A 21,727-nucleotide genomic window follows, 5' to 3' on the forward strand; every position below is an offset into this window, starting at 1 on the left:
CTCCAGACAGATGATAGAGCACTTTTATTCCTATTTCCAGTCGATCAGATCTCTGAAATCGACTGATACATCATTGATCGTGCCTTCACGATCTCGATCATATCGATCCAGCAAGTTCGGTCCGGTGGAGCGATCAGCGCGGATCGTGATTCTAGCAGCTCCATTCTTCTCCATTCTTCTCCCAGACTGCAGCGTTCACGGACGATCCTGAAAACTCTCTTCAGCTCTGCCTGGCATGGCCCGATGACTGGAGGATGGTGTTGCCATCAGGGTCTTCAGGTCCCACTATCGCTAGATGTCCCCTGAGTGCGATCTCTGCCATCCTGCTGAATGAACAACCGCATCGATGATATGCGTTGTCTACTCCAGAGTATGGATATCATGGAGCATTAGAGCAGTCTAACCTATGGCTTGATGTGTCTACATGTCAAGCAGTTCATCTCCGTTCACGTTGTCTCGAGCCCTAACTATCATTAAACTACTGCCATCCCCACTGCCGTTCAAGCGCCATGGTAGTCTATCAAAGCAATAGACTAATGCCGGTTCCAAGATTGTCTATGGGTCCTGGCCCGGCAGTGGAATCGGTTCTTTCATCTCGTCGTGACTCGTGAAGCTCTTTCAAAATGACACTCTAACCATCCTTCCTCCATCCTAGTCACTCATTATCCAACTACAGTCATTCCTTGCTTCTTTCATTATGCTCCCTCGCACTCTCCTCGCCGGGGCATGCGCCCTCAACGCCGCCGCCGCCCTCGTCCCCCCCAGCCAGGACCCGTGGTATACGCAGCCCGCCAACATCAGCGCCTACGCCCCGGGCGAACTGATCCGCGCGCGCCAGGTCGCCCCCGAGCTGGAGACGTACGTGCCGCTCGGCACATCCATGGACGTCGAAATGATGCACCAGTACCTCTACCGCACGACCGACAGCGTCGGCGCCCCCGTCGCCGCCGCCGCCACCCTCATCGTGCCGCGCGACGCCGACCCGACCAAGCTGCTCGCCTACGAGACCTTCTACGACGCCAATAACCCGGACTGCAGCCCGTCGTACACCCTGCGCCACGGCTCGGCCACCGCGGGCGGCGGGCTGCTCCCGCACATGACGCAGCCGATGGACCTGGCTTTTGTACGTCCATACACCCCTACACCCCACCACGCGCACGCTGACCACCGTCCGCACATATATAGCTAGCGGCAGCCATCAAACAAGGCTGGTGGATCATCACGGCCGACTACGAAGGCCTCGACGCGCAGTTCGCCGCCGGCATCCTCTCCGGCCACGCGACTCTCGACTCCGTCCGTGTCGCGCTCTCCGAAGCCCCCCGACTGGGCCTCTCGCCGGCCGCGCGCTACGCCCTGTGGGGATACTCAGGCGGCGCGCTGGCGGCGGAATGGGCGGCGGAGCTGCAGCCCTCCTACGCGCCGGAGCTGCGCTTCGAGGGCGCCGCCGTCGGCGGACTCCTCCCCAACCTGACCTCCGCCATCGACACGATCAACATGGGCCCGTTCTCGGGCGCCGCGTTCGTGATCCTCATCGGGCTGGCCAAGGCGTACCCCGAGTTCAGCGGGTGGGTCACCGACAACCTGGTCGCGGCCAGCGCGGCGCAGTACTACGCCGGCGCGCACAGCTGCGTGCTGGGCGAGTTTGCGGCCGGCGCCGTGCACGACATCTTCCGGTATTTTGTCGATGGGAGGGGGAGCTTTGACGCCGAGGTGCCACGGGGGCTGTTTGCGTCGGCGGGGCAGATGGGTACCGCCGGCACGCCGCGCATGCCGTTGTTTGTGTATAAGGGCGCGCTCGATGAGATCAGTCCTATCGGGGATACGGATGAGCTGGTCGGGCGGTACTGCGCCGACGGCGACGTCAGCATCGAGTACCATCGCATTCTGGCCGCGGAGCATCTCTCCACCGCCGTGCTGGGGTCCGTCAGCGCGCTGCAGTGGCTGGCGGAGCGGCTGGACGGCAAGCCGGTGTCGAGGCCGGGGCGGTGCGAGACGCAGACGGTGCCGCTGGCGGATTTGAAGGCGGGGGCGGTGTCGTTTTTGGGGTCTGAGGTGGGAGGGACGCTTGCGTCGGTTTTGGGCGGGGAGTTGTAGATATACCTAAATAGATTTTTATAGTCGATAGAATACAGTGTGTGCTTGTGAAAGATTAGATTAACTCGTAGCGATTATTTACTATCATAACACCCTCGTTACAATATACACATCAACAGTCACCGTCCCCAGTTCCAGCTTACAGCATCAGCATGGCCAGGACACCGACGGCGCCCAGAGCACCGCTGCCGGCGACGGCCTGGGCGGCAGAGTCGGAGGTCTGCGAGGCGGGGGCGGTGGTCTCGGTGGAAGAGCCAGAGCCAGATCCAGAGCCAGAGCCGGAGGTGGTGCTGCCACTGTTGTTGTCGCCGTTGCCGTTGTTGTTGCCAGAGCCGCTGGTGCTGGTGGCAGTGGTCATGGTGGTGCCCGTGGCGCCGGTCTTGGTAGCATTCGCGCCGGTGTTCTATCAGGGTTAGAGTACATCCTATATCTGAGATGCAAAGGACTTACAGTGCCGGAAGCACCAGACTCGGTGCCGTGGGTGCCAGTAGCAGAGGCCCCAGAGTTGGTACCCGTAGCAGAGGCTCCAGTGTTGGTACCAGTACCGGTGGCATCGCCCGAGCCAGTGGAGCCAGCACCAGCACCAGTGGTGGTCGCATCACCAGACTTGGTGGCAGCACCAGTGCCGGTAGTCTTGGAGTCAGACCCAGAGCTGGCGCCAGTGCCAGTGCTGGAGGCACCAGCATCGCCGGTAGCGGTCGCAGTACCTGCGACGGACGAAGCGCTGGACTTGGCGTCGGCTGTTCCGATTAGCTATATCTCATAGACAGCGCAGGGGTCACACGTACTGCCGTCAGGACAGGCGCTGAGGGCGATCTGCACGGCGGCGGCCGAGTCCTCGCCGGGACAGGCCTGGTCGGTGCAGTCGCGCACTCCGTACTTGTAGTTGTCGGCGTTGCAGAGACAGGTCTTGTCGCCGGAGGAGCAGCCGAGCTCCTGGGCTTTGTTGTTCATGTTGGTGATGCACATTTGCTGGGGTTGTTAGCATCGCAAGCGTGGATGATGGATGGGATGGCTTCGTACAGCGCACTGGCCGACCGAGACGTCGGCGGCCGCCAGGGAGGCGGCGGCCATGAGGAGCATGGACAGGGAGAGGGTCTTCATTGTGCTGTTGGATGTGCAGGGGTGCGGAGAGAGATGTATGGAGGAATGGAGGAGGCGAGCAGTGGCTTGAGAGAAAAGGCAGAGCAGACGGGTGATGGGATGGGCTGTTTTATACACCGCACCGAGCGCAAATCAGTCGGCGTCTGGCCTTATGTCCCCTGTCGGAAATGATTCGCGAGAGAAAAGAAATTGGAGCGCTGCAACGTGGCTAGGCACGAGCTGGCCGTGAAGTCATCGTGTATCAGTGCTGCAAGGTTTGGGTACAACCACAGCTTGACCACGGCTGCATGCTCTCATAGGCGGAGGGACCAGATCCATCGCGTTAGTGCTCGATAGTTCTGTTGCTGGTGGATGTTCGCTTCCGATATCCTGCCGATGTTTGGATCCGATCGGCGAAAACAAAAAAACAGAGACGACGGACCATGGTTGAGAGATCTTTACTCTGTTCTCCTGAATGTATGATACGAATTGAATTGATTGAATTGGGGGGAGAGAGAATGCTGGGAGTATGGCTGTCCATGCATGCATCAACAGCGTCACATCATAGCATCCAGCATCATCACAAAACAGGGCAGAGCAATCACTCCGTCCAGGTTCAGTCGGCCGAGCTCAACCGGCCAACAAAGATCGACATCGATCTCTGCGTCTCCACTGTGGTGGCTGATGATCTCTTCCAAGCCCTTTTCAGCCCTTTTCTTGCCGGTGGGGATGCGGATTTGCCACTGTGGATGGTGGAATTCGACTGCCTGCGGTGGCTGGGATGCACGTCCTCGGCGAGGGCTGGGACTGGGGACTGATATTAAATGACGTTGTATGCAGGGAACAGACTGTTCATGATGATATGAATTCGTGATGGTGATTAGCATCGGCGTGCCCGAGCAGCTTTGTTTTGGATGCCTCCACGACCAGCTCTGGCGATCGCGGTGTTTGCCTCATCCGATAGCCAGAGAAGTGGAACTGTGGCGGTGTGAACGGAGTTGTTTTCCGTTGCTGGGGTGTTTTCCTTTCTTCGGTCTCCATACTCTCCATACGGAGTACATGATGGAAGAAATCCGATTCTCCAGGACTTGCCTGAAGCAGTGAGGATCACCCACTGCCTCCAGCAGATCCAAACGGCTGGGATGAGCCCTTGCTCTGGAGGTATCCGTGCCTCCTCACAGTCTTTCGTTTCAAGGTAATTGCAGGTGCCATTGCAACTCTGAGACGTGAGAAGATGTGTGGGAGATGAAGAGGTCCCAGCCTCCACAAGGGAGAGCAAGGGAGAGGGTGACTTCTTCAAGTCTGGGGTTGACTCCTTGCTGATGCTGTCTGGTTATTATTAGATTGTGGAAGGTCTGGATTTGACAAGATTCACACAGCAAGCCACAGGCTGCTCATTACTCATTCTAATGGATGATGATTGTGGCTACTCGAGACAGTAATACTGTTAATTTACTTGTATCGTGCTATCCTACATTTAGAAAGCTAGCTCCCTCCCCAGCCGCATACCTCTCGATCTGCTCGGTTATCTCTTCCACATCTCCCAGATCCACTGGCGATTCCACAGCCCCTTGAGACTACTCCCATTCTGCTTATCTGCGTGTAGACCTGGTGCCTATTGGTATTTCTCGGCAGCTCCAGCGGCTGCGGCCTTTGGGGAAGGGAAGCAGATGCTCGACTGCCTTGTGCCCGGAAAAACAGCAGATCATATGCAGTCCCCGTGGCCCAGAAAGACGGAACGTGCACTTCACCATCGCACCAAGCTCCCATAGCCAGGCATCTCCTCTTGGACTAGACACTGACACGCACTATGGGGAAGTGTGGTGAACGGCTTGGAAGCTAGCCTCAAGTTCCGGAGGTCGCGGGCACCTAGGGAAGCGACGAACAATAGACGGATCTCTCAAGACAGAGTAGGAAACACATCCGGGTCAACCTGCAATGGAGTGTAATTTAGTTTCCATTCTTCATCTTCATTTCGGGCTGCGTCTAGTAAAATGGCTTGCAAGCCGGGCGCGTATAGCGGGTTACCGGTCAGATACTCTTTGCCCGGGACATGCTGCCAGAATTGGTCCTGGCCTTTGCGGACATCTCTGGAGCGAGGGAGTCTGTGAAAGTCTTGGTGGGAGAACACGGTATTGCGCCATTGCATCAGTCTAGAGATGTTGATGCGTTTGAACCGGACCATATTTTGACGGCAGAAAATATCAAAAGCACCAAGCGTGGAACGGCATGGCCAAGCCATCTGAAGCCGTCCGCTCCGGCCATACGGTTAGCTTCCTGTGATCTTCGACGGGGAAGAACATACATCGAGATTGGAATTCTCCGCTTGTAGCTGGTCGAGCCACCTTGCAACGACTAGATGGATGGGTCATCAATATCGCGCGATGGCATTCCGTCACACAACCCCTACAAAAACAATATCCAGACACCTCCCAGGCTGAAAAACTCGATGTCTTGCCACGGTCCCCGGATTGCACTTTTATGGTCCAAGAACTGAGCGGTGCGAACCCCTTTCATCTCCTCCAGCGAGATCGCAACCCCCGAGTACGCATTTGCCTGGGCAGCATCCGTCTAATACGATAGTTGACCAGACAGGGTGCAGATATCCGTGTCGATAAGATGCAGATGAATAGCTAAAGCTACCAGCAGGCACCAGGAGAATGGGTATGCGGATTCAGGGTTGCCAACCAACCCCGTAACCACCGACCCCAGAGTCGCCACTGGCATCGTTAGAAATACTATAGAACCAGTGGATTCATATTATGAATCGCATCTAGCAGGCTCGTTGTCGACATCTTCATCGGCAGGGACGTAGTCTAAATTTTCGATAAGCCACGTTGAGCGCACTTTCCAGCCCCTCGTCGACTTCCGACTGATCAGATTGTCTGCTGGGAAAGCCCAACTGGCTAGATTTGGCTCTTCTGGTTTCCAGCGACCGACAATGTTGAAGCTGACACCGCAGATATGGCAGTAGATCTGTTGATCTAGAGGTGTGCTGCGCACCGTCGAGCTGACCTCGGAGCAACCTGGAGATAGCCTTTATTATTCATTATTATGCAATTCGATTCTATCAAGGAGAGCTGACGCACTCATTAGAGCTCAGGCGGTGATTTGTCCAAGACGGGGACGTGGTTTGTTAGTAGGATTGTCGTCCGGGAGACACCATAGACTATAACCAAGCAGGAATAAATTTCGGATGCTATGATCTATATCTGCGGATACTATATATCCACGGTGTACAACAAATATTCCAATTACCATATATCTACCCCTACGATCGTGGAGACGCTGCAACCTGCAGTGTCAGACAACTTCAGCCACCTACTCCGTGACTCCTGGCTCCGAAAATGTCGGTGAAGGCATCCACTTCTTTTGCTTGTACAAAGTACCAACGGACAACAGCCGACTGGACAACGGCACGCTAATCAGGGATCCTGACACAAGCACTCCACCTCAGCAACGGTCTTTCTCCGCTGCCAACGGAATCGTCAGACGGTAGCCGCTCACTCTCCCCGCAAGTGGGACTTCTGTCTCCCGACGCGATAATCTCAAGAACCACCGGTTGACCCATTCACCTCACCATGACAGTCCTCACCGCAGCAGAGCCGCCTAATCGGATAGAGGTGGACATGGACGCACCCAGCCTCGACACGGACAGCAGCTGCACCTCGCTCAGCTCCAGCGTGCAGCGCTACGAGTACAAGCACGGCCGGCGCTACCATGGCTACCACGCGGGCAGCTACCCTTTCCCCAACGACAAGCGCGAGCAGGACCGCCTGGACATGATCCACCACGTCTACACCCGCATCCTGAACGACCGGCTGTTTCTGGCGCCGCTCGACCCGCGCGGCAAGGCCATCCTCGACATCGGCACCGGCACCGGCATCTGGGCCCTGCACATGGGCGACGCCCACCCGGCCGCCCGTCTGATCGTCGGCAACGACCTGAGCCCCATCCAGCCCTCGTGGGCCCCCGCCAACGTGCGCTTCGTCGTTGACGACGTCGAGAAGGACTGGGTCGACCGCCACCCCTACGACTTCATCCACTGCCGCTACATGGCCGGCTCCATCAAGGACTGGCCGCGCCTCATCCGTCAGTGCTATGCGCATCTCCGCCCCGGCGGCTGGCTCGAGCTGCAGGAGAGTGTGAACGTGATGTATTCCGAGGACGGCACCCTCCCGCCCGACAGCTTCATGGCGCGCATGATGCACGGGCTCATCGTGGCGTGTGAGAAGAGCGGGAGGACCATGGACCCCGCGCCGTCAATGGAGAAATGGGTGCAGGAGGCTGGGTTCGATCCCATCACGAAGCATCGGTTCAAGATCCCGGTCGGCAGCTGGCCGAAGGATCCGCGGTTGAAGGAGTGTGGGAGCCTCATGCGGGTCAATTTTGTCGAGGGCGTCGAGGCGTTCACGGCCTCGCTTTTCACGGAGGTCCTGGGGTGGACGCCGGAGGAGGTGGCCGTTTTGAATACGGGGGTCCGCGAGGAAGCCATGCGGAATGATATTCATGCCATTTTTGATTTCGTGGTGATTGTGGCCCAGAAGCCATATTGATGCTTCTGCTGTCTAATTGTACTCAATATAGTTGCTCCTGAACAAGGAGGCTATTGATCATATACCTGTGCGAGCTATACTGCTGTCTGTTCTATCTGTGTTTATGAAGCTCATCCCATCTTACGTCAATCACGAACAAATCCCACCCACAGTATCCTACCTTATCTCTTCTAACAACTACAAAACCGTTCTTTCAGATCAAAAAGTATACAAAGCCATCATGGTACCTAAGAAAGCAACATGGTGATGCCTATGGATAAGATACTGTATGATCTAGCACCGTCGGACCTTCTACCTCGGCGACATTTTATGCTATGAGCCTCCCTTTGCCTTCAAAGGCTTCCATATTCCATTTGAGACTCATTCTCATTTTCTCGTTTGTGTCGCTGGATGTTGCTGCCTTCACATTTCTTACTGGCGTGGGGGCCCAATAAAGAAACACCACGCCAAAAACCTCCGTCTCCAGACGGAGATATTTCCTACTATATAGTACCGCATCCCCAAAGACAAGCCCGACTTATTTTATTTATCTTCTTAACTTCAATTGTACTCTAACAGCTAATCTAATGTCTTCCTCCAAGCCAACGATCGCCTTCTTTGGCGCCACAGGTGGGAGCACCATCTCGTGCCTGGCTCCTGCTCTGAAGGCCGGATACCGCTGCGCCGCCTGTAAGTAGATAATCGACTAATTGTCTTGAAGAAGACCAAACGTCAGCTAACCATACGTAGTGGCGCGAACGCCGTCCCGACTCCGGGACCTCCTGGTCCAGCGCGGCGTCCCTGAATCAACCATCGCCGACAACCTGACCATAGTCTCCGGCACGGCGACAGACTTGCAGCCCGTCAAGCAGACGCTCCAGATGGGCCAGCCGGCATCTGAAATGGCCGATCTAATCGTGTCTGGGATTGGCGGGAAGCTGATCATGAGCAACCCCCTCTCGCCGACTCTAGACAACCCGACTATATGCCAGGACGTGGTCCAGAATATCCTGACGGCTATTCGGGAGCTGCGCGGTGCGGGCACGACGAAGGCCCCATTCCTGATCACGCTCAGCACGACCGGGATCAGCGACGTCAAACGCGATCTCCCGATCGCGATGATGCCCATGTACCACTGGATGCTGAAGGTCCCGCACGACGACAAGAAGGTGATGGAGCGGCTGATCGTGGACGACGCAGAGCGTGACCCTGCAGCGCGCGCTCTTGGTGGCTATGTGATTGTTCGGCCGAGCCTTCTCACCGACGGTGATAGGGACAAGGGCGGTGATTTGAAGAAGATTAGGGTGGGTGTAGAGGAGAAGCCGGCGGTTGGATACACAATTTCCCGGGAAGATGTTGGCCGGTGGGTGTTTGAACATCTGGTGAAGAAGGGGAGGGAGAGTGAGTATGCTGGAAAGGCTGTCACCATCACTTATTGATCTTGGTCTTGTATGTACTGTCGATGTTTATCTGCTTGCTGGATAGGAGTTTTACTTTTACCATCATCAATCTCATCAACCTGACCAACCTGATCGATGTAGGTACTTCTTGACATGTCATGTACCACTCAAGAGCAGTTTGACTGAGTATGATGATGGCGGCTTAGTATGAGACTGATAACTTCCTATACACTGTTTGGTCTAAGAAATGAAGAATACAACTGCAATCCAAGAAACACTGTGCATACGCCTAACCCCAAAGCAATGAACGCAATATACAACATTAGAATCATCCAACCCTCTGACTCTCCCGCGCCAGCATCGTCCGGAGATATTCCACATCGACAGGGCTGCAGCTCCCTATATCAACAGTCTCAAGCACTCTCTGTGTCTTCGCAGTGTCAAGCCCAAACATCAAATGCCCCAAACCAAAATACTCCTTCAATGCTCCCCATCGCACTTGGGCCTCAGGCGCAGTATCCAACCGCGCAACTGCCTCGAGCCATTCATCCACGGGCAGACTCTGTCCCCGTTCCCCGCCGATTTCCTCCATGATGGCGGGCAATTCTTCCACCGGAAGCGGCTTGGGGTTAGACAAGTGATAGATAGGCGCTTTCTCAGTCGCCTCGTTGAGCGTCTCATGCATCGCCAGCGCGTGCATTCCACGGGTAATATAATCCACCGGGACGAAATCAACAACAAAGGGTCTCTCGCGGACCGGAAGCCGCGGGACAGCCTTTGCCTGTAACATGCTGAGGATCATTGTGCGAATGAAGTCATCCTTTGGTTCGGGGATGCCCGTCCGCCGATCGGCTGTCACGGCGGAGGCCCGGTAGATGGTCACCGCAAATCCGCGCTCTGCAGCCTTTTCCAGGATCATTTCTGCCGCCCAGCGGGACTTGAAGTAGCCCAGGCGACCGGACGGCTCGGGGATGAAGTGGCTGGCGCTGACTTCGGTGGCTGTGATAGAGGGCTGCCCCTTGCCGCCCTGATGGGTGGTCGTCGACCAGGTTTGGAGATGCGGCACTGACCAGGTGGAGAGGTGGTGAATGGCCGTATTGACGCGGCCGAGGCTGGCCAGGTGAATGATGTCGTGGATTGGGCGGACATTGGAGTCCCGAAGTGCGTCATAAGAGCGGAGCAGGGAGACATATCCGCCAAGGTGGTAAATGGATTGGATATTGCGTGCTAATTGACGGAATGTTGCCGTGGAGAGACCGAACTGCGGCGAGGCGAGGTTGCCTGGCACGGAACGGATACGAAGGTCGAGCTCTTCGCGCGGGGGTAGCAAGCCAGAAAGGTGGTAATGATCAAACGATTGATAGACATCAGTCACTTCGATCTGTTTCTGAGACCCAAGCACGTAGATGTTATCTATCGACTGATCTTCGAGGAGGGTGGCGAGCATGTGCACGCCGATAAAGGAGTCCACACCGGTGACAAGAACCGAGTTTACCTGGGAGCGTCCAATATTGACCAGTGAAGGCTTCACGTCACCTGCGAGCCTCGTTTCGACCTCCCAATCGATTGCATCGGCATTTGGCGTTTGGGAGACGGGCGTAGCAGACGAGGATATCCGGCCCGTCATCAGCTGTGTGATTGCCGCGGGTGTAGGAGTCTTGAACATCGTATTTAAAGGCAGCGGCAGTTTGAGGGCTCGCTTTAACCGGGCCTGAAGGCGCATGAGAAGGAGGCTATTACCTCCAAGAGCGAAGAAGCTGTCACCTGGCCCAACTGCTCGTGTTGATGGGAGCTTTAATATCTGGCGGAAACCCTGAATGACAGCTTTCAGAACGACATCTTGACCATCACTTGTCTCTCCCGCTGGAGACTGCGGAATCACATTTTCTTCAACCGGAAATACCGGGTCTAACGGACAATTCAACAGTTTCTGCAAGTCCACCTTTCCTCCGATCGTCGTAGGAAGCCTTTCCACAAACTGATATGCGGCAGGCAGCATATACGAATTGAGATACTTGCCGGCCATCTGGTTCAGTTGGAATGCAAACATTGACAGCCTCTCTGGCGGAGGAGCCTGGCGAGGGACGACAAACGCAATCAACTGTCGGTTGTCAGTTCCACTTTCCTGACTCGTTTCGCCTGCTATTTCTCTCGCAACAACGGCCAGGTCAACAAGCGCCACGTCAGTCGGGCCCTTATTCGATTCCACAAAGATTCGATGTTCGACCTCACTTAGGTCGATGCGATAGCCTCGTAACTTGACCTGCTTATCACCAGCAATGCGACCATGGAACTCGAGGTTGCCGCCAGGAAGGAAGCGACCCTTGTCGCCCGTGCGGAACATGCGTCCCCAGCCACGTCGGCGATCCTCCTCGGAGCAGAAAGGATCAGGCAAGAACGCTCTTTCATTGATCTCCGGTCGGTTGATGTATCCGAGACCGACCTGGGCTCCACCAACAACTATCTCCCCGACAACTCCCATGGGCAGAGGGTTTGCCTTTGAATCGAGAATGTAGTGGCGGGTGTTCGCCATAGGAAAGCCGATGGGTATATTGAGTGCGTCGTCCACGGGATAGTCGACAGATTGGATGGTCGTCTGGACCACAAGCTCACTCGGACTCCATGTATTGTAAAGCTTCGCGGGGGTTTTGAGGTCGTAGAAAGCCTTCACCATGCGAAAGGGCAATCTCTCGCCCGCAAAATAGGCAATGCGGTAGTTTGTCATTCTCTCGAGAATGCTACCGGCGCTCTCAATCAGCATCGCGAATTGGGTAGGTGTGAAATATGTGATTGAAACTTGTGCGGCCGCCATGTATGTTGCGAGAGCGAGAGGGTCTTTGCGGATTCCTGCGCCGGCAACGCACAGCCGTGCACCTGTTGTCAGCGCAGAGAAGATCTGGACGATAGAAAGATCGAAAGAAATTGAGGAATGGTGGAGGAATCTGTCGGCGGAGCTGAAACGGTAATCGTGGTGTAGCGTGCTGAGCATCTGCTGTGTGTTGGACTGGCTCAACACGACTCCTTTCGGGGTCCCAGTGCTGCCCTGTTTCACTCAGTCAGTAACAGTATTGCGTCAGCACTTGCTATACGCTTACGGATGTGTAGATGGTATAGAAAGGGAAGTTCCCTTCTGTTGGCACAGGGGAGTCAATCATCTTCCCCGAACGTTGGATACGCTCAGACGCCAACACAGGGACGGTGGAAAGAGCACGAGCACTATCTTCAAGCCCTTCCCCTGCCACAACGAGCCTTGCACCTGAGTCCGTAATCATGAAGGCCAGACGTTCCTTGGCAAAGTCCGGGTCGAGGGCCACATATCCACAGCCCGCAAATAAAACACCTACCATGGATGCAACTGCTGTTGGGCCAGGGAGAGCGAAAAGGCCGACCTTGCTTGCGGGCTGGATGCCGGAATTGATAATGGCTCGTGCAATGTCGGAGGCTTGTGCGACAAGAGAGGCGTAAGTTAGGTTGTTGACCTCCTCTGAGCTTTCCACAGCCACTTCTTGAGGATATTCCCGGGCCATAGCGAGTATGCGCTCAGACACAGACATGCCTCCCCAAGTGTTGGGTATAAAGTTGAGGTTAAACATATTGGCCTTCAAAAATTCCAGCTCTTTTGAGCCCACCATTTTGACCTCTGATACTGGCTGGCGGTAGTCGTGGATGGTGCTGGCCAGGAAGGCAACAAAGTTGTCCAGGAATCGCGCCATATCATCTTCTCCGTACAAGGTACTCGAATATTCGAGGCGGAGTTTTAATCCTTCAGCGGGATCCTCAAGTGCCTCCAGCCCGATTTCGCACGCTGTGGGGATATCATCTCCCTGGACTTCCGTGATGTCAAAGTCGCCTGCAGAATAGACGGGCATGGTCCCGTGGACCTGGTAGTTCAAAATCACCTGCCCCAGGGGGAAGTGAGATGTTGTTCGTGCAGCGCCAACTGCATCGATAATTGCATCGAAGGGAAATTGGGAATGCTGCAGAGCCGAGATGACTAGGTCTTTGATCTGGCGAAGGACATCCTCAAAACTTCCTGACTGATCGATTCGACAACGAACTGGAACCACGTTGACGAAAAAGCCAAGCGTATCGTTAACGGCGGGATGGGGGCGATTTCCATCAACAAGGTGGATGGTGAGGTCTTCCTCTTCGGTGTGTCTGTACAGAAATGCGCGAAGCCCAGCCATAAGAAACTGAGCTGGCGTGACACCCAGCCGGGAACAGATGCGCTTCATGCGTTGCAGGAGGGTCTTCTTCAGGGTGGCCTTGTGAACATGTCGTTGGTAGTCGTTTGTTTCTGGTCGGTCCCCTTTTGCAAATGGTAGCAGCTGCATTGCTGTCGCTGGTCGATCTTCGTACACCGATTTCCAAAATTCCAGGCTAGGTTGCATATCCGTTGAGCGGAGAAGGGCGTTGTGCCATATACTGAATTCGCCATAGCTTACAGCCGGCCGGGTCACGGAAGCAAGGTTTCTCTCCTTTCGCATGGCATCGTAAAGGCTAGTGAACTGCTCAAGGAATGACTGACTGCTGCCTCGATCAATGCAAATGTGGTGGAAGATGAGAACAAGAGCGTGTCTGTCCTCGGACAGCTTCGCCAGAGCGGCCTTCATCACCACCCCGTCCTCAATGTCCATCAGCTCCTGTTGGAGAGCCCTGACATAATTACTCAGAGATGATTCAGTATCGACATCCGTGGAAAAGTCCACCTCAGGAAGCGCGGTGGTGCAGTCATCCATAACCACTTGCTGGGAGAACTCTTCACCCTCGGAGTAGGCAGTGCGAAGGATTTCATTCCTCCGCTTGAGCTCCTCCAGCACCCGCCGTATTAAGGGCCCATGAGGTTGACCACGAAGACGGAAGATGATGGGCAAATTAAGGAAAGACGGGTCTGCAGAGAGATTATGCATAAACCACAGCCGTCGTTGGTAGGAAGACATTGGAACTTCCATGATAGGAATTTCCTCAATCGAAGCACCGTCGATCAAAGGAAGCAGACTGATAGTGGAATCTGAAGTTCTATTCGCAGCCCGCTTGGTATTCTTTTGCACGTCCGCGTTGGCTGCTGTCGAGGACTCAGCCTCGTTCTTAAGAACTATCAGGGAGGCGACTTTCTCAATCAAAGCCTGGATACTGCGGCTGCTCAGAATGTCAAACATGGCGAGCTCCACACCGACAGCCTTAAAAAACCACTGGCGGATTTCGATGGCGACAATGCTGTCGAGTCCGTAATCCCCAAGACTGCGGTTAGGCTGCAGCGTGCTCTGGTCAACAGACAGAACAGCCGCAATCTTTTCGAGGAATCGCAAAGTCAAGATGCTGACGCGAGCTGCTTCATCTGGAGCTTCCCGTAGCTGAGACATGATGTCTTGTTTCTTATTCTTCCCCTCACTGGACCCGGCAAAGTCGTGGTTGGCGTAGAGGTTGCGGAAGCGTGGTTCATTAGCCCAGAAGTAGGTCGGACGGCGCAAGTTGACGCCGGTGATGATTTGATGGGCATCCCTGCCTTGACTGTCCACCAGAGCAAGTTTGTCTTGACTTCCTACCGGACACACGGCCGCGCCAATTTGGGCAAAGAGTTCCTCCTCATTCACTGCGTCATACCCGATCCGTTCCATGACAGTCTGCAACTGGGCGTCTTCAGACACAGCTCCGACGCCGACGACCATCCCGACATTCATGGTCGTACCAACTAGACCAATACTGCGTCGATATGCGCAGAGTGCATCAAGATAACTGTTGGCAGCGGAATAATTGGCCTGAGCCTTGGACCCAAGGATAGCGGACACCGAGGAGAAGCAGACGAAGAAGTCCAGTGGCAGAGACGCAGTGGCATTGTGAAGGTTGTAGGCTCCTTGGACTTTAGGGGCCATGCATCGCTGCCACTGCGCGAAAGTCATCTGAGCGAGCGGTGCATCCTGCAGCACCATGGCTGCCTGGAATACACCCGCGAGGCAATGACCAGAGCCATCGATTTGACTTACCGCAGTGTTAACTGCAGTTGAGTCCGTTGCGTCGCCACTGAATACCTTCACTTCAACCCCACGAGCCTCTAGCCACTCCACTGTCTCTCTTGCCTCCGGTCTACTCTTTCCCGAACGCGACAGAAAGGCGAGGTGGCGCGCACCGCGTTGGAAGAGCCACTCGCTGAGGCGACGACCCAAGCCACCCAGACCACCAACCAGGAGGTACGTTTTATGCGCGTCAAAAAGCTGCCTCCGATGGAATCTGGGTTGCTCAACGAGAACACGATCATCTGGACCAGGTATGAGAACGATCTTACCACTGGTCGTCCCGGTCTGCAACATCCGGAATGCGCGCTGTACATCAGCGTAGGGAACCTCAGTAATAGGCTGCGGGGGATTGATTTTCCCTTCATGAACAAGTGCACATGATTCCTGGAATACGCGCGCGCCAAGGGGCTGGTTTTGCTCGAATACAGTGATCATGTCCACACTAGCGAAGGATACATTCCGCCGGAAGGGATCCATGGGGATCCGGCTATTCTGGTGGATATCCCGTTTGCCGATCTCGACGAAGCGGCCGAATGGAGCGACGGATGCCCAGGTGGAAAGCAGCAGAGGGCCAGCGAGGGAGTTGAGAACGACATCAACGCCCCTGCCATTGCTGAGCCGTCGGATCCCCTCGACGAAGGAATCGTCGCGCGACGAGAGGATGTGGGAGTCCTCGAGCCCGTATTTGTCTATCAAAAACGCTCTTTTCTCTGCAGAGCCGACTGTCGCAATGATGGTAGCCCCAATATTCTGGGCGATCTGAATGGCCATCTGTCCGACTCCTCCGGCGGCGGAGTGGATAAGTATTGTTTCTCCCCGCTGGAGTCTTGCTGTATCGACGAGTGAGTAGTAGGCTGTCGTCAGGACAAGCGGGATTGAGGACGCGACTGAGAATGGCATCTGGCCTTGCAGTCGGTAGCAGAGGCAGGCAGGGTTGCGCAGGATCGTTCGATGCGCACCCTGTCCGGGACGCCACGCCACGACACGATCACCAACAGCGAAGTCTGTGGATGAGACATTAGATCCAACACGCAGTACAACTCCTGCGCATTCGTCTCCCAGCTTGAAGTCATCGATGATGCCCATACTGGCTGCAATATCACGGAAGTTGAGCGCCGAGGCCTTGACCTCTATTTCTAGTTCGTCTGGCTGCAGCGGGCTGCTCGTGAGGTCCGTGTCATCAGAAAACATGAGCGTATCCAATAGCCCTGGTCGGCCAATACGGAGGGCAAGTGGGCGATCCTTTTGATACAATGGCTGGACAGTTGGCTCACTGCGCACACCGTTAGGGATCCGCGAGTTGAGGTTGTCGCTGGCCACTACTCGAGGAATATACAGGCGGCCGCCACGTTCGGCAATTTCGTCCTCCCTAACGGAATCATCCATTAGATGGGACGTTAGCTGGGCCGTTTGGGATTCGTCGGCGGTAGGATCAATATCGAACACGACCAGACGAAGCTCCGGATTCTCGCTCCGTGCGCTTCGGGCGAGACCGAGTATTAGCGCCTGTTCCGGAGAAGAAACATTCATGAGACCTCCTCGAGTTAGCCAGATGACATTTGCTTGTCTCTCTTTGGTGAGTAGCGCCTGCGCGGCCTGGAAGTCTTCCGCACGGCTGGAAGCCGAGCCGAAGTACAGGTTCGAATCCAAGCTGGCGAGCACGACAACATCCCCATGTAGCTCATTTGAGGACTGTATGAGGGAGAGGAAGTCGCACTCCGATGTTGGGCCTTGTCTTTGGGACTTGATGATATCAGCCAACTTTCGAGTGCCAGGGGTGGGCTGAGGTGGCATCACGATAGTCAGTGTACCGACGGAGCCCTTGATGGGCGAGAGTTTACTGTGCCAGATCTGCAGGACAGAGGAGGTATAAAGCATGTGAAAAGCACGAGTATCGAGGGTGTTCTTCGTGGGACTGAGGGTCACAAGGAATCCGTTCTCGGCGACTCGTCCACGAATGGCTGACATGTCAATATCCGTTGACACAATGACCAGATCGAAGGCATCCTCTGTATCTTCGACGACGCTCACCAACCCGTTGCCCCGGTCAACAAGCGCGTCAAAGTCTGTGGCAGCTGCCCCAGCTGGAAGAATAACCAGACCGCTAATGTTTCTTCTCTCAGAATCCGCAATGCCCTTAAAAACTGGCAGGATGCTCTCTGTAGACGACAGAGACGGAGTCACATGAAGAATCTTGCTGTTTGGATGCTGGTGCAAATATAATTCCACCAGTATCGTCAGATTGTACTCTTCCTCCGGAGTCCACTCAAGACCGGTAAACATGGGCTTCCACTGCGTTCCAAAGAACAGCGAACGCTTGGTATCATCTGCCGCGTTAGAACCCAGACTAGTCAGCCTAAGGCCCTTAATATCGAATAACAGCTCCCCATCTGATAAGTGCAGACGGAGGTCATTCGTTGCTGTACGAGGACCCAGGGCGTCGGTTTCAACCAAAACTTCAGCCTCGAATCCGGCGTCTGATCGCTTCCATGCGTCCAGAAGGCCAGAGACCCGCAGGGAACGTATGAATGTCGGCACATACGGTGCGCTGAGGCTGTTCCCTAACTTCCCTTCGATGGAGGAAAATACCGGATGAAGGCAAGCGTCCAGAAGGGCCGGGTGGAGAATAGACAGATCGGTATCTTCACGAGGGTACATGGTAGGCTTCCACGATATCGGAGCGATCGCGATGCCGTCACCGCTCTCGACATTACCAGCCACGAGCTGAAACGTAGGACCATATTGCAGTCCCATGGAGTGCAGTCGGTGGTAATACTGCATGCGCTCTGTGCTCCGGAAGCTCCTGCGACGGAAGGCGTCCATCGATGAATAGCTCGATGAGTTTTGAATAGCCTCCGGGGAGCCGGAATCAGTCCGGATCATGCCCGTACAATGCTCTCGCTGGTTTCCAGCTTCGTCAACGGAGAGGACAACAAACTGCTTCCACAGAGACGAGGAGGTTTCAGCGGATTCCACAGCAGGGGCCAGCTCGACAAATGTCTCTGTTCCCACGTCTTTGTCGCTGACGACGAGCGCGGATTTCACTTGTCATGGTTATTAACGCCAATGTGCTATTAGAAGCATCTTAAACTCACCGGATACGTCCACGAGCTCGAATTCACGAATGCTTCCATCTACCATGGTGGCGGCGGCCTCGATTACCATGTTGATATATCCAGCTGCAGGGAATATAGTCTTGCCGTCAATAGAGTGATCGAGGAGCCAGGGAATCTCAGACACTCGGAGATAGTTGCGCCACCTAGGGCGTGTTTCCAGGGACCCAGGAACTCGCGCGCCGAGGATACTGTGTCGGGACGGGCGCAAACGATGCTCACGGATGTGTCGAGTCTCCGCCCAGTAACGGTCATGATGGTCCCAAGCGTATGAAGGAAGGTCGAGCCTCCCTGGCGCACCTACACTGACAATCTGCCCAGCGGTGTCTAGAAACTGATTTTCGTTCACATTCTTAAGGTTAACGGGATATCCCAACGCAAATAGCTGACCAGTCGTAGCGAGAAGGCTTTCGTAGGCATCTTGTTTGCGGTCCAGCGTACCAAAATATGGCAGCTTCAGCTTCAACGGGTCCAGCGTCTGGTTTGAAGGCCCCTTAAGAGCTGGATGAGGGCCGACCTCCAAGAGTACATCGATCCGTTGCTGATCTTCCTCATCTAGGACAAGTTCAGTCAGAGCGTCGGAAAACTTGACCATTCCTGTCATGTTGGCGGCCAGGTAGTCTGGGCCCAAGGTTTCAGGGTCAGCATATCGACCTGTCACGCTCGACACCATAGTCGCACTCGGCTCCTTGTTCGCCTTGAAACCGGGATACGCAGAAAGTGCCTCCTTGTATCCCGGCGCTAAGGGGAACATATGATGACTATGAAAACTGCACGGAGTTCGTCAGTATCTTTTAATAACAAGGGAATGGACGAAGACGCACGCTTGTGCTACCTGCAACCGCCTAGCAAACACCTTCCGATCCGTGAGAGCCTGCTGCAATTCAACAACAGCATCCTCATCTCCAGAAACTGTAAAGCTTGACGGGCTGTTCATAGCGGCGATGGCAATCCGACCCCTATATGGCTCCAGTTCAGCCGTAACTTCTGCCTCAGTCATTCCAACAGCCATCATGGCGCCAGGCATAGATCCTGGAGCCGCCGCACCGGAGCCCATATGCACTCCACGGTAGTACGCCGCGACGAGAGCGTTTTCGAAGGAAAGAAGGCCCGCAGCATATGTAGCAGCCAGTTCACCGCTACTGTGGCCCACCACGCCGGAGGGCTTCACTCCCCAGTGTGCGAGGACATCGACTAGAGCTAACTGGACGGCTGTACAAATGGGTTGAGAGTACTCCGTTCTCCCTAGCATTGTGTCCTGTTGGGACTTTAGAAGCTCGGCTTCCACAGACCAGGTTGGACGATGGGATGGTAAGGCCTGCAGGATCCTGTCACACTTTCGGATTGTCTGTAAGAATAGTGGACATTGTTCAAGCAAGCTGCGGGCCATCCCAAACCATTGTGCACCTTGGCCGGTGAACACAAAGCCGATCCGTGGGATGGTGTCGAGTTTGCTCTTCCAGGCTGCACCAGGCGGAGGATCCCGGATCCGCTCGATCACCTTTTCCATGTCGGCGGATACGGCGAAGGATCGGAATCGGTGCATTGTTCGACGCGTTGATAGCGAGAGAGCCACGTCAGCCACGCTGGCCTCATTTTCGGTGAGGTACTGGGCTAGACGTTCAGCCCAGAGCTCTCCCGCTCGCTCTGAGTGGGAGGTTAATGGCAGTAGATACGGCCTGCGCTCGACCATTGCCGCCAGTTCGGGCGGGAGAGAAACGGTTGGCTGCTGGCATGCAGTAGTTTTTGAGCCGAAGGAGTTATACTCCTCAAGTATAGCGTGAGCGTTTGTCCCTCCATAGCCAAAAGAATTGATCGAAGCTCGGCGAGGGATAGTACGCCTTCCCATCTCCCACACCTTTGGTTCGGTTGGGATCTCCAGCTTCCAGTTCTTAAAGTCCACTTCTGGGTTTGGAGTAGAGAAGTGCATATTCGGAGGAATGATTTTCTTCTCCAATGCCATTGTCGCCTTCATCAAACCGGCGATACCAGAGGCACCCTCCAAATGGCCGATGTTCGTCTTCACCGAGCCAACATGCAGCGTGTCTGGACGATGACGGCAAAATACTTCATGGACAGCCCTAAGCTCTCTCGGATCACCGGCTTTTGTCCCTGTGCCGTGACACTCAACATAAGTCGTCTCTGCCGGCTCCAGGCCAGCCCTTTCGTATGTGCTCGTGATCAGATCCGCCTGGGCACGAGCAGAGGGCAACGTAATGCCCTGTTTGCGACCATCATGGTTGACACCGGTACCGCGCACAACAGCACGGATGTGGTCCCCGTCCGCCTGTGCGCGGTCCTGGCGCTTCAAGACCATCGCCGCAATACCCTCACCACGGACATACCCACTGCCTGCAGCGTCTCCGTGTCGACAGCGACCGTCTGTCGACAACATGCCCAGGTCTGTCATGGTGATAAAAATATTCGGATCAAAATGCAGCGCCGATCCAACGACGATAGAGATGTCAGCCTCTGCGTCGCGGAGGGACTGCGCACCCAAGTGGAAGCACACCAGGGAAGAAGAACAAGCAGTGTCGACAGTCGCACTGGGCCCGTGTAGATTATAAAAGTACGAGATGCGGTTCGCCAGGATGGAATTGCCTGTGCCGGTAACGGTGTACTTGGGATAGTATTCGAGGTCTTTGGTCGTCATGGCGTTGTAGTCGTTCGTGAAACAGCCACAGTAGACGGAGGTTAAAGATCCTTGGATTTCATCCAGAGTAATCCCGGCTATTTTTGTTGTAAGCAGACAGCCAAACAACGTGAAGGTCATAGAGCATGGCCTACCATCTTCTAGGGCCTCATAAACGACCTCCAGTAGGAGACGCTGCTGCGGGTCCATTGCCTCGGCTTCCTTGCCGGAGATATTGAAAAAACTGGCGTCAAAAAGCCCAAGGTCCTGGTCGAGAAAATAGCCGTATTTGGCATTTGTCTGTAGAGATGTTTAGGTTGCTGGCAGCCGCACATGGAGATTAGGGGGAGACATACGGTTCCCTTATGAGTCCCATCGGGGTGGTAGAAGGCATCGACATTGAAGCGATCCTGGGGCATTTTCCGTTGTAGGTCGACTTGATTGATGATATTGTCCCACAGCCGCGAGGGCGATGAAGCCCCTGGGACTCTGCAAGCCATTCCAACCACGCATGGTGGGTTTTCCGAGGGCGACTGCTTCTCCCTAGCTGACTTTACACTAGAGACTGTCGGAGCAGCGCTTGTAGCACGGTGGATTGGGGTTTCAAAATGCATTGACATGATGCTGCTTGTTAGTTCAGTAGAGGACTATCTCTTACCGCTGGTTCCAATGCAAGTAATGGGTCAAAAGTAGGCACTCAGTGCCCAGGAATGGAAATGTTTGTATCAAAGCACAGATCAGCTCATATGGTCAGGTGCAGACGGGCGAGTCTGGTTTCATAGGACCAATTTAAGTCGAATAGCTGATATCGCCTCTGCGTTTCTGCCCGCAGACGCGACAAACACGCCGATGGCGG

The 21,727-nt window shown here is 55.0% G+C and overlaps 3 protein-coding genes across 3 annotated transcripts; 2 read left to right on the forward strand and 1 right to left on the reverse strand.

Moving 5' to 3' along the window:
• Positions 1-697: 697 nt before the first annotated feature.
• Positions 698-3,369, forward strand: ATEG_00911 (uncharacterized protein; the record flags this gene model as incomplete). Its single annotated transcript, XM_001210997.1, has 4 exons — positions 698-1,123; positions 1,186-2,052; positions 2,255-2,625; positions 2,865-3,369. The coding sequence occupies 4 exons, from the start codon at positions 698-700 to the stop codon at positions 3,367-3,369; spliced, it is 2,169 nt and encodes a 722-aa protein (XP_001210997.1).
• A 3,389-nt stretch (positions 3,370-6,758) lies between these two features.
• Positions 6,759-9,151, forward strand: ATEG_00912 (uncharacterized protein; the record flags this gene model as incomplete). The annotated part of the gene is made up of 5 exons (XM_001210998.1): positions 6,759-7,706; positions 7,765-7,956; positions 8,011-8,125; positions 8,292-8,402; positions 8,463-9,151. 5 exons carry the CDS (start codon positions 6,759-6,761, stop codon positions 9,149-9,151), a joined length of 2,055 nt encoding a protein of 684 aa, XP_001210998.1.
• A 9,872-nt stretch (positions 9,152-19,023) lies between these two features.
• On the reverse strand, positions 19,024-21,081 carry ATEG_00913 (type I polyketide synthase; the record flags this gene model as incomplete). The annotated part of the gene is made up of 2 exons (XM_001210999.1): positions 19,024-20,969; positions 21,027-21,081. The coding sequence occupies 2 exons, from the start codon at positions 21,079-21,081 to the stop codon at positions 19,024-19,026; spliced, it is 2,001 nt and encodes a 666-aa protein (XP_001210999.1).
• Between the last annotated feature and the right edge of the window lie 646 nt (positions 21,082-21,727).

This window comes from Aspergillus terreus, genomic scaffold (assembly GCF_000149615.1).
Source record: "Aspergillus terreus NIH2624 scaffold_1 genomic scaffold, whole genome shotgun sequence".
Lineage (NCBI taxonomy): Eukaryota > Fungi > Ascomycota > Eurotiomycetes > Eurotiales > Aspergillaceae > Aspergillus > Aspergillus terreus.